The following is a 10,530-nucleotide window of genomic DNA, read 5'->3' on the forward strand; positions in this document are numbered from 1 at the left end:
ACCTGAACAGTAACAGAGGTAACATTTGTTCTAATACATCAGGATGAGCACAATATCACAAACGATGTCTTTCTCAGTCTCCCCTGCGTCCTGGGAATAACAGGAGTATGTGGAATCTTGAGACAACAACTCAAGGAGAAAGAAGAAGTAAAACTGAAAAACAGTGTGGAAAATCTTTTGAAGATCCAGCGGGAAATCATATTGTGAACAAAATGCTAAGTACGAGGCCCCACTAAATGACGGAAAATCAGCACACCATCACTTATAGGTGTCACATTATGTAAAGTGTATATTCATTGTGAATGTTAGTCAAGTTGTTTGTGGAAGTTGCACAGAAGTTAGGTGGGAAAATATTTTAGATATTGCTACTAGCGTTATATGAAACCCAATAACTAGTATGCAATAAAACAGAAACCAAATCACAAGCATGCTAACTTAATATAAACTCCCCAATTTGCTATCCATGTTATAGTTAAGAAATACAGCAGCCTCTGTAGGTTAAAGGTTAATAAATGGTAAGGATGTCCTGAAAACAGTAGTGTCCACATCAAGTCCCACATTATAAAAAGTAATAACTCTTTACAAAAAATGCACCAGACATGAATAGCCAGAACATTATTACTCCAATAAATGCAGCGATCTATGACTGGGTGCCAGTGCTTTGAGTTTTAAGTTCGTAGACCCTGGCTGCATTCAGCCTCAATGTAAAATTTAAAGGATACTTCAAAATGGAAGTCTCAACACCAACTCTGCCAAATGACCTCCATTGTCTAAACACAAATATGTTTTACTAACAAGGTCGAAACTCAATGTGCAGTAACACAGATGGACCTCTGGGAAATATTATTCTTGCTCATAACAAAAAACAAACAGCACAATGCAGCAGTGCTACATTTACATTGTGTTTCATGTGATAGTAAGATTTTCCTCGCTATGTCTGTGGGAGCTCTGCAGGGTACATATGATTGCAGAATATGATGTCAGGAATTTAGCTAACTTACTCTAAATGTCATGCTTTCAGCCAGCGACAAAATCAACTGATTTCTGCTACAAAATTGAAGTTTTCCAATTGGTGAGTAAGCAAACAGTTTGGAGGCAAAATTGGCATCAATTGTAGCAAATTTACAGTGAAAACAGAAAACTGGGAATACACAGCTGGTCCCTCCCCAGCTGTAATAATGATAGGTTAATACTTAGTGTGAATCCTTCCATATTTTCTGTTTTTAATTGGAGGTTCCAGCATTTACAGTTCCCTTGATGCCCTCGTATGCATTCCTGTCCATGTTTCCACCCCAGATTTCCGCAGACCTTAAACTGACTTGCTGCACTTCTGCAGCATTCAGAAGAAGGTGGCATCGAGCAACAATAGTTCAGATTTTAGAGGCTGCTGGATTGCTTCAGTACATTGAATCTAAGAAAAGCAAACAGCACAAAGCAAACATGCCCCTGTACAGAAAACACACTCTTTTAAAATTTTTTTTAAAATTTCTGGGAAAGAGAAGGCAGGTGACAGTAAATTCTTCCTCAACCAATTTTTCTCTTATCCTAACTCCCAGTTTGGATGTTCATTCAAGGCATAAGAAAATTTGCCCCATTGTTTCAAACATTCGATTGCAGACTGCCTTGCAGTTAATAAATTGCTTATTTTTACAAATTACAACTTTAGAAAAAAATTGTTCATAACTTCTTCTGATTCGATTTATTTAGTTATCCTACTCCTGTTGTTGACTTAAAACAGCATTTATATTTCCAACATTTAGAACGGATAAAGGTATTGCATAAACTGAAACAAAAAGGAGGGAACATTGAATATCCTCTTTTATTCTGAAATTGTGAAAGCAAGCCCTTCTTTAAACAAAAGCACAATCTATGAATATAAAAAGGTGCATGTCTGGAACACAGTTATTTCTAAAACATTGTGTTATCTATTTGACATGTGGGACCTGATTCTAATTCTGTGCAAAAGGATGGATTTCAAATGAATCAAAATTTCACCCATTAAATCAGCGTGGGGTTTGACTCTCAGTACATTTCCTGTAAAGTTACTGGAGAAATTACATGCCAAGATTTTTCTTCTGTTGTCATGTGATGGATTGTGATTCAGTAGTGTGCATCTTTCTTTGGTTAATCTTCATCTATTATTTGTACTAAGTAAAAAGCTGTTTTACAATGTTATGAAATTTTAAATAAAATATTACATGGAACACACCGCTTCATTAAAAGCAATGGCTTCTGAATTTATTGCCAGTCATAATAAAATCAGGAAACTGAAGGGACTGTGGAATGATTTTTGCAATGCTGGTTTTGCTTCTGTCGCTTTGGGGAATCCTGTTTACAACATAAATGCCCATGATCGAAGGGTATTATTTCACGACCGAGTCCCTTACTTGTGGGGGGAGTTTTGCAGGTGGAGTTAATCCACTTGTCTGGAAGTGCAGATGTAAGGTCACTTATTTGTGTATGAAGAACAATGCTCATTGCTGTTACATTTTACTGTGTCTGACTGCACAGTCTTCAGGGGTGTTAATTTTAAATGATGAGCAACATACTTAGTGCAAATAGCTTACAGAATGTTTGGAATGTGTAGCGGGTTTCCCCTCCACTTCGGTTTTAGGAGTAAGTAACTGCTCATCCAATAATGCATCAGAACTGTTCTTTACATATCTCCCACTCTCTGAAATCAATGTGTAATCCAGTTTTTCTCCATTGCTAATACCAGCATGAGTATTGGCAACTGGCTTTCCTTCAGAACCACTGAAATCCGAGGTATAGACAGAGTTACAGTTCACTGAAATATCTGTGGAACACATGTTCTTTTTGGGGTTTTGCTTGCAGAGGGAGCTGCATAAATCTAGGAAAACAAAGAGAAAAATGATTCATAATGTTGCAACCACAGTTTCCATTTCAGGAATCAGAGTTGGTGCCCATTAATTCCAAAGCTTCTGAAGAACTGCAGTTAATTTTGCAAATATACAATCAACTCTAATGCTGCCTCAGGTAAATAAAAATCAACTGTTCATGATTTTGAAGTATACCCTTGGTAGAGTTACATTTTCCATTTTTGTTTGTCTGGTGTTTGTATTGCCAGAGTTGATTTTCTTTTATTAAAACATATTTGGGTGGGCGTGACACTAAATGAATGGTACACGTAATGCCTCGTATTCAGTTCTATTGCAGTTTATGGAATTCAATACCAGATACTTCATGCAATGAAGTGGGGAAAACCAATGGCACCAGTTTTGTGTCACAGCCCAAGACGCATATAGCCCAGTACTGCTGCAAAATGCAGTAATCAGCTTTCTGCTAAACGAATAAGCTCACTCACAGTTACATTAGGGTCGTTGCATATGTGCCTCAATCTGAGTTTGATGTTGACCCAAAGTTGAGAGGTTCTCCTCTGGTCTTCATGTGACTGAACAGGCTGATTATTGAGATTTTTCAGCAGATAGGGCAAGCTGCCCTGCCCCGCCCCATACAATAACGGGATTGGGAGAGCAGGATTTGCTTCTTCTCTGTTACTGCTCTGCCTCATCATGAAGATAGTGGGTCTTAAAGCTTGATGGACAAGTTGTTGGCATTTTGACAACTGGGAGCAAGCTACTCATTATTAATGTCAACGATGTCACGTTTTAAACAGTCTTTGAAAAGTGTACTGAAGGTGGCAGAACAGGTTAGAGTGCAATTAATAAAGCATATGCTTTTTCTTTATTCACTCGTTGGATGTGGGCATCGTTGGCTGGGCCAGCATCTACTGTCCATCCCTAGTTGCCCTTGAGAAGACGGTAGTGATCTGCCTTCTTGAACTGCATCCTAGGTTTATTAATAGAGGCACAGGATACAAAAGCAAGGAGATGATGTTAAATTTGTGCAGAACTCTAGTTCAGCCCTAACTGGAGAATTGTGCTGCGCTTAAGGAAAGATAGGAAGGCTTTCAAGTGAGTGCCGAAAAGCCACATGCAAATGATTCCAGGTAGGTGCAGCTTTAGTCTCAAATAGACTGAAGAAAATGGGACTGTTTTCCACAGAGTGGAGATCTGATGGAAGTCTATGAAACCATGAGGGGGCTGGACAGAGTCCGCAGGGAGAAACTTTTCCAAATAGCAGAGGATTGAATACAAGAGGCTGCTGGTTAAAGGTTATGAAGAAAAGAAGGCACTCAAGGGTGCAAGGGTCAGGGATGTCTCGGATCAACTGCAGGACATTCTGAAGGGGGAGGGTGAACAGCCAGCTGTCGTGGTGCGTATAGGCACCAATGATATAGTTAAAAAACAGGATGAGGTCCTACAAGCAGAATTTAGGGAGTTAGGAGCCAAGTTAAAAAGTAGGACCTCAGAGGTAGTAATCTCAGGATTGCTATCAGTGCCACGTGCTGCTCAGAGTAGAAATGAAAGAATAGGCAGGATAAATCAGTGGCTTGAGAGATGGTGCAAGAGGGAGGGGTTCAGATTTTTGGGACATTGGGACTGGTTCTGGGGGAGGTGGGACTATTACAAATCAGATGGTCTATACCTGGGCAGGACTGGAACCAATGTCCTAGGGGGTGCTTTTGCTAACGCTGTTGGGGAGGGTTTAAACTAATGTGGCAGGGGGATGGGAACCAAATGAGGAGGTTAGTAGACAATAAGAAGGTAGTAACTAAAGCCTGTAAGGAACTAGATAACGAAGTCAGTGTGACTAAGGGGAAGAGTAGGCAGAGAGCAGATGATGAACGCAAAGGGACAGGTGGTCTGAGGTGCATTTGTTTTAATGCGAGAAGTGTAGTAGGTAAGGCAGATGAACTTAGGGCTTGGATTAGTACCTGGGAGTATGATGCTATTGCTATTACTGAGACTTGGTTGAGGAAAGGGCAAGATTGGCAACTAACTATCCCAAGATATAGATGCTTCAGGCGGGATAGAGAGGGAGTTAAAAGGGGTGGAGGAGTTGCATTACTGGTCAAAGAGGATATCACAGCTGTGCCGAAGGAGGGCACTATGGAGGACTCGAGCAGTGAGGCAATATGGGCAGAGCTCAGAAATAGGAAGGGTGTGGTAACAATGTTGGGGCTGTACTACAGGCCTCTCATCAGCGAGCATGAGATAGAGGTACAAATATGTAGACAGATTATGGAAAGATGTAGGAGCAACAGGGTGGTGGTGATGGGAGATTTTAATTTTCCCAACATTGACTGGGATTCACTTAGGAAGGGGCCATACTGGACCTGGTGTTGGGGAATGAGCCCAGCCAGGTGGCTGAAGTTTCAGTAGGGGATTACTTTGGGAATAGTGATCACAATTCCATAAGTTTTAGAATACTGATGGACAAAGACAAGAGTGGTCCTAAAGGAAGAGTGCTGAATTCAGGGAAGGCCAACGATAGCAAAATTCGGCAGGAGCTGGGGAATGTGGATTGGGAGCAGCTGTTTGAGGGTAAATCCACATTTGATATGTGGGAGGCTTTTAAAGAGAGGTTGATTAGAATGGAGGACAGACATGTCCCTGTGAAAATGAAGGATAGAAAGGGCAAGATTAGGGAACCGTGGATGACAGGTGAAATTGTGAGACGAGCAAAGAGAAAAAAGGAAGCATACATAAAGTACTTCATATGGGTCAGTTTTTGTCCAATGTGTGCAGGAGGGTTTCCTGACACAGTATGTAGATAGGCCAACAAGAGGCGAGGCCACATTGGATTTGGTACTGGGTAATGAACCAGGCCAGGTGTTATATTTGGAGGTAGGTGAGCACTTTGGTGATAGTGACCACAATTCGGTTACGTTTACTTTAGCGATGGAAAGGGATCGGCATATACCGCAGGGCAAGAGTTATAGCTGGGGGAAAGGCAATTATGAGGCGATGAGGCAAGATTTAGGATGCATAGGATGGAGAAGGAAACTGCAGGGGCTGGGCACAATTGAAATGTGGAGCTTGTTCAAGGAACAGCTACTGCGTGTCCTTGAGAAGTATGTACCTGTCAGGCAGGGAGGAAGTGGTCGAGCGAGGGAACCGTGGTTTACTAAAGAAGTTGAATCTCTTGTCAAGAGGAAGAAGGAGGCTTATGTAGAGATGAGGCGTGAAGGCTCAGTGAGGGCGCTTGAGAGTTACAAGTTAGCCAGGAAGGACCTAAAGAGAGAGCTAAGAAGAGCCAGGAGGGGACATGAGAAGTCTTTAGCAGGTAGGATCAAGGAAAACCCTAAAGCTTTCTATAGGTATGTCAGGAATAAAAGAATGACTAGAGTAAGATTGGGGCCGGTCAAGGACAGTAGTGGGAAGTTGTGCGTGGAGTCCGAAGAGATAGGAGAGGTGCTAAATGAATATTTTTCGTCAGTATTCACACAGGAAAAAGACAATGTAGTCGAGGAGAATACTGAGATACAGTCTATTAGACTAGACGGGATTGAGGTTCATAAGGAGGAGGTGTTAGCAATTCTGGAAGATGTGAAAATAGATAAGTCCCCTGGGCCGGATGGGATTTATCCTAGGATTCTCTGGGAAGCTAGAGAGGAGATTGCAGAGCCTTTGGCTTTGATCTTTATGTCGTCATTGTCTTCAGGAATAGTGCCAGAAGACTGGAGACTAGCAAATGTTGTCCCCTTGTTCAAGAAGGGGAGTAGAGACAACCCTGGTAATTATAGACCAGTGAGCCTTACTTCGGTTGTGGGTAAAGTGTTGGAAAGGATTATAAGAAATAGGACTTATAATCATCTAGAAAGGAATAATTTGATTAGGGATAGTCAACATGGTTTTGTGAAGGGTAGGTCGTGCCTCACAAACCTTATTGAGTTCTTCGAGAAGGTGACCAAACAGGTGGATGAGGGTAAAGCGGTTGATGTGGTGTATTTGGATTTCAGTAAAGCATTTGATAAGGTTCCCCATGGTAGGCTATTGCAGAAAATACGGAGGCATGGGATTGAGGGTGATTTAGCGGTTTGGATCAGAAATTGGCTAGCTGTAAGAAGACAGAGGGTGGTGGTTGATGGGAAATGTTCATCCTGGAGGTCAGTTACTAGTGGTGTACCTCAAGGATCTGTTTTGGGGCCACTGCTGTTTGTCATTTTTATAAATGACCTGGATGAGGGCGTAGAAGGATGGGTTAGTAAATTTGCGGATGACACCAAAGTTGGTGGAGTTGTGGATAGTGCGGAAGGATGTTGCAGGTTACAGAGGGACATAGATAAGCTGCAGAGCTGGGCTGAGAGGTGGCAAATGGAGTTTAATGCGGAAAAGTGTGAGGTGATTCACTTTGGAAGGAGCAACAGGAATACAGAGTACTGGGCTAATGGTAAGATTCTTGGTAGTGTGGATGAGCAGAAAGATCTCGGTGTCCATGTGCATAGGTCACTGAAAGTTGCCATCCAGGTTGATAGGGTTGTTAAGAAGGCGTACAGTATGTTAGGTTTTATTGGTAGAGGGATTGAGTTTCGGAGCCATGAGGTCATGTTGCAGCTGTACAAAACTCTGGTGTGGCCGCACTTGGAGTATTGCGTACAGTTCTGGTCACCGCATTATAGGAAGGATGTGGAAGCATTGGAAAGGGTGCAGAGGAGATTTACCAGGATGTTGCCTGGTATGGAGGGAAGGTCTTATGAGGAAAGGCTGAGGGTCTTGAGGCTGTTTTCGTTAGAGAGAAGAAGGTTAATAGGTGACTTGATAGAGACATACAAGATGATCAGAGGATTAGATAGGGTGGACAGTGGGAGCCTTTTTCCTCGGATGGTGATGGCTAGCACGAGGGGACATAGCTTTAAATTGAGGGGTGATAGATATAGGACAGATGTCAGAGGGTAGGTTCTTTACTCAGAGAGTAGTAAGGGCGTGGAATGCCCTGCCTGCAAAAATAGTAGACTCGCCCACTTTAAGGGCATTTAAATGGTCATTGGATAAACATATGGATGATAATGGAATAGTTTAGGTTAGATGGGCTTCAGATTGGTTTCACAGGTCGGCGCAACATCGAGGGCCGAAGGGTCTGTACTGCGCTGTAATGTTCTATGTTCCATGTTCTAAGTCTAGGCGACTGAAAACAGACGAAGCTTTGGAAGAATATCGGGAAAGTAGGACAAATCTGAAACGAGGAATTAAGAGGGCTAAAAGGGGTCATGAAATATCTTTAGCATACAGGGTTAAGGAAAATCCCAAAGCCTTTTATTCATACATAAGGAGCAAGAGGGTAACTAGAGAAAGCGTTGGCCCACTCAAGGACAAAGGAGGGAAGTAAGGAGGGAAGTTATGCAAGGAGTCAGAGAAAATGAGTGAGATTCTTAATGAGTACTTTGCATCGGTATTCACTGAGGAGAGGGACATGACGGATGTTGAGGTTCGGGATAGATGTTTGATTACTCTAGGTCAAGTCGCATAAGGAGGGGGAAGTGTATTCTAAAAGGCATTAGGGTGGACAATTCCCCAGGTCCGGATGGGACCTATCCCAGGTTACTGAGGGAAGCGAGAGAGGAAATAGCTGGGGCCTTAACCGATATCTTTGCAGCATCCTTGAGCACGGGTGAGGTCCCGGAGGACTGGAGAATTGCTAATGTTGTCCACTTGTTTAGGAAGGGTAGCAAGGATAAACCAGGTAATTATAGACCGGTGAGCCTGACGTCAGTGGTGGGGAAGCTGCTGGAGAAGAGACTGAGGGATAGGATCTATTTACATTTGGAAGAAAATGGGCTTATTAGTGATAGGCAGCATGGTTTTGTGCAGGGAAGGTCATGTCTTACCAACTTGATAGAATTCTTTGAGGAAGTGACAAAGTTGATAGATGAGGGAAGGGCTGTAGATGTCATATACATGGACTTCAGTAAGGCGTTTGATAAGGTTCCCCATGGTAAGCTGATGGAGAAAGTGAAGTTGCATGGGGTCCAGGGTGTACGAGCTGGATGGACAGAGAACTGGCTGAGCAACAGGAGACAGAGAGTTGTAGTGGAAGGGAGTTTCTCAAAATGCAGAACTGTGACCAGTGGTATTCCACAGGGATCCGTGTTGGGACCGCTGTTGTTTGTGATATATATAAATGATCTGGAGGAAGATATAGATGGTCTGATTAGCAAGTTTGCAGATGACACTAAGATTGGTGGAGTAGCAGATAGTGAAGGGGACTGTTGGAGAATGCAGCAGAATATAGATAGATTGGAGAGTTGGGCGGAGAAATGGCAGATGGAATTCAATCCAGGCAAATGCGAGGTGATGCATTTTGGAAGATCCGATTCAAGAGCGAACTATACGGTAAATGGAAAAGCCCTGGGGAAAAATTGATGCACAGAGAGATCTGGGTGTTCAGGTCCATTGTATCCTGAAGGTGGCAACGCAGGTGGATAGAGTGGTCAAGAAGGCATACGACATGCTTTCATTCATCGGATGGGGTATTGAGTACAAGAGTTGGCAGGTCATGTTACAGTTGTATAGGACTTTGGTTCGACCACATTTGGAATACTGCGTACAGTTCTGGTCGCCACATTACCGAAAGGATGTGGATGCTTTGGAGAGGGTGCAGAGGAGGTTGACCAGGATGTTGCCTGCTATGGAGGGCGCTAGCTATGAAGAGAGGTTGAGTAGATTAGGATTATTTACATTAGAAAGATGTCGGTTGAGGGGGGACCTGACTGAGGTCTACAAAATCATGAGAGGTATAGACAGGGTGGATAGCAAGAAGATTTTTCCCAGAGTCAGGGTCATGATTTCAAGGTGAGAGGGGAAAAGTTTAAGGGAGATATGCGTGGAAAGTTCTTTACGCAGTGGGTGGTGGGTGCCTGGAACGCGTTGCCAGCGGAGGTGTTAGAAGCCAACATGATAGTGTCATTTAAGACGTATCTAGACAGATACATGAATGGCAGGGAGCAGAGGGATACAGATCCTTGGAATATAGGCGACAGGTTTAGATAGAGGATCTGGATCAGTGCAGGCTTGGAGGGCTGAAGGGCCTGTTCGTGTGCTGTAATCTTCTTTGTTCCTTGTTCATTTGTGGGATGTGGGTGTCATGGCTCGGTCAGCATTGCCTTTTCTGATTGCCCCTTTTGCAAGTAGCACAGAGCTGCCTTCCTGAAGCACTGCTGCCGTAAAGATATAAGGAGACCCAAGATGCTGAGAGTAAGGGAATTCCTGGATTTGGACCTAGTGACAGTGCAGGGATGGTGATACACTTCCAATTCAGGATGGTGAGTGGCTTGGAGGGGAACTTAAGAGGTGGTGGGATTTCCGTGTATCTGCTGTCTGTGACCTTTTAGATGGTAGACATTAGGGGGTTTGGAAGCTGCTGTCAAATTAACAAATGAAATATGCACAGAAATAAACAATTCAGCCTCTTGAGCCTGCTCCAAATTCAATGAGATCAAGGCTGATCTGTTTCCATCTATTCCTCATAAGCTTAGATTTTTGTTATGCAATGGAAACAAATTGCTACTAATATTCAATGACCCCGCCTCCATCTGAGGCAGAGCGTTCCTAGGTCGCAAACCCTCAAAATAAAACATTCTCATCTGTGTCCTAAAAGGGTGAACCACTAATTGTAAAAGTATCTCTATTTCTAGACTGACCCACAAGAGAAAACATCCTTTCCGCA

The 10,530-nt window shown here is 43.0% G+C and overlaps 2 protein-coding genes across 3 annotated transcripts in view; one reads left to right on the forward strand and one right to left on the reverse strand.

The window, feature by feature from the left end:
* Positions 1-2,222, forward strand: part of LOC109938048 (L-lactate dehydrogenase A chain-like) — a 24,647-nt gene extending 22,425 nt beyond the window's left edge. Inside the window, exon 8 of one of the 2 annotated variants that reach the window (XM_020536522.2) lies at positions 43-2,222. In XM_020536522.2, the coding sequence (XP_020392111.1) occupies positions 43-207 (165 nt within the window). In that variant the 3' untranslated portion in view covers positions 208-2,222. The remainder of the gene's footprint in view (positions 1-42) is intronic. The other variant, XM_048607133.1, reaches the window with a different exon arrangement.
* LOC125485233 (zinc finger and SCAN domain-containing protein 2-like) overlaps positions 1,802-10,530 on the reverse strand; it is a 17,634-nt gene continuing 8,905 nt past the window's right edge. The window contains exon 4 of the mRNA XM_048607131.1: positions 1,802-2,851. Within this exon, the coding sequence (XP_048463088.1) occupies positions 2,550-2,851 (302 nt within the window). The 3' untranslated portion in view covers positions 1,802-2,549. The remainder of the gene's footprint in view (positions 2,852-10,530) is intronic.

The sequence above is a fragment of the Rhincodon typus genome, chromosome 17 (genome assembly GCF_021869965.1).
Source record: "Rhincodon typus isolate 14 chromosome 17, sRhiTyp1.1, whole genome shotgun sequence".
In the NCBI taxonomy this organism is placed as follows: domain Eukaryota; kingdom Metazoa; phylum Chordata; class Chondrichthyes; order Orectolobiformes; family Rhincodontidae; genus Rhincodon; species Rhincodon typus.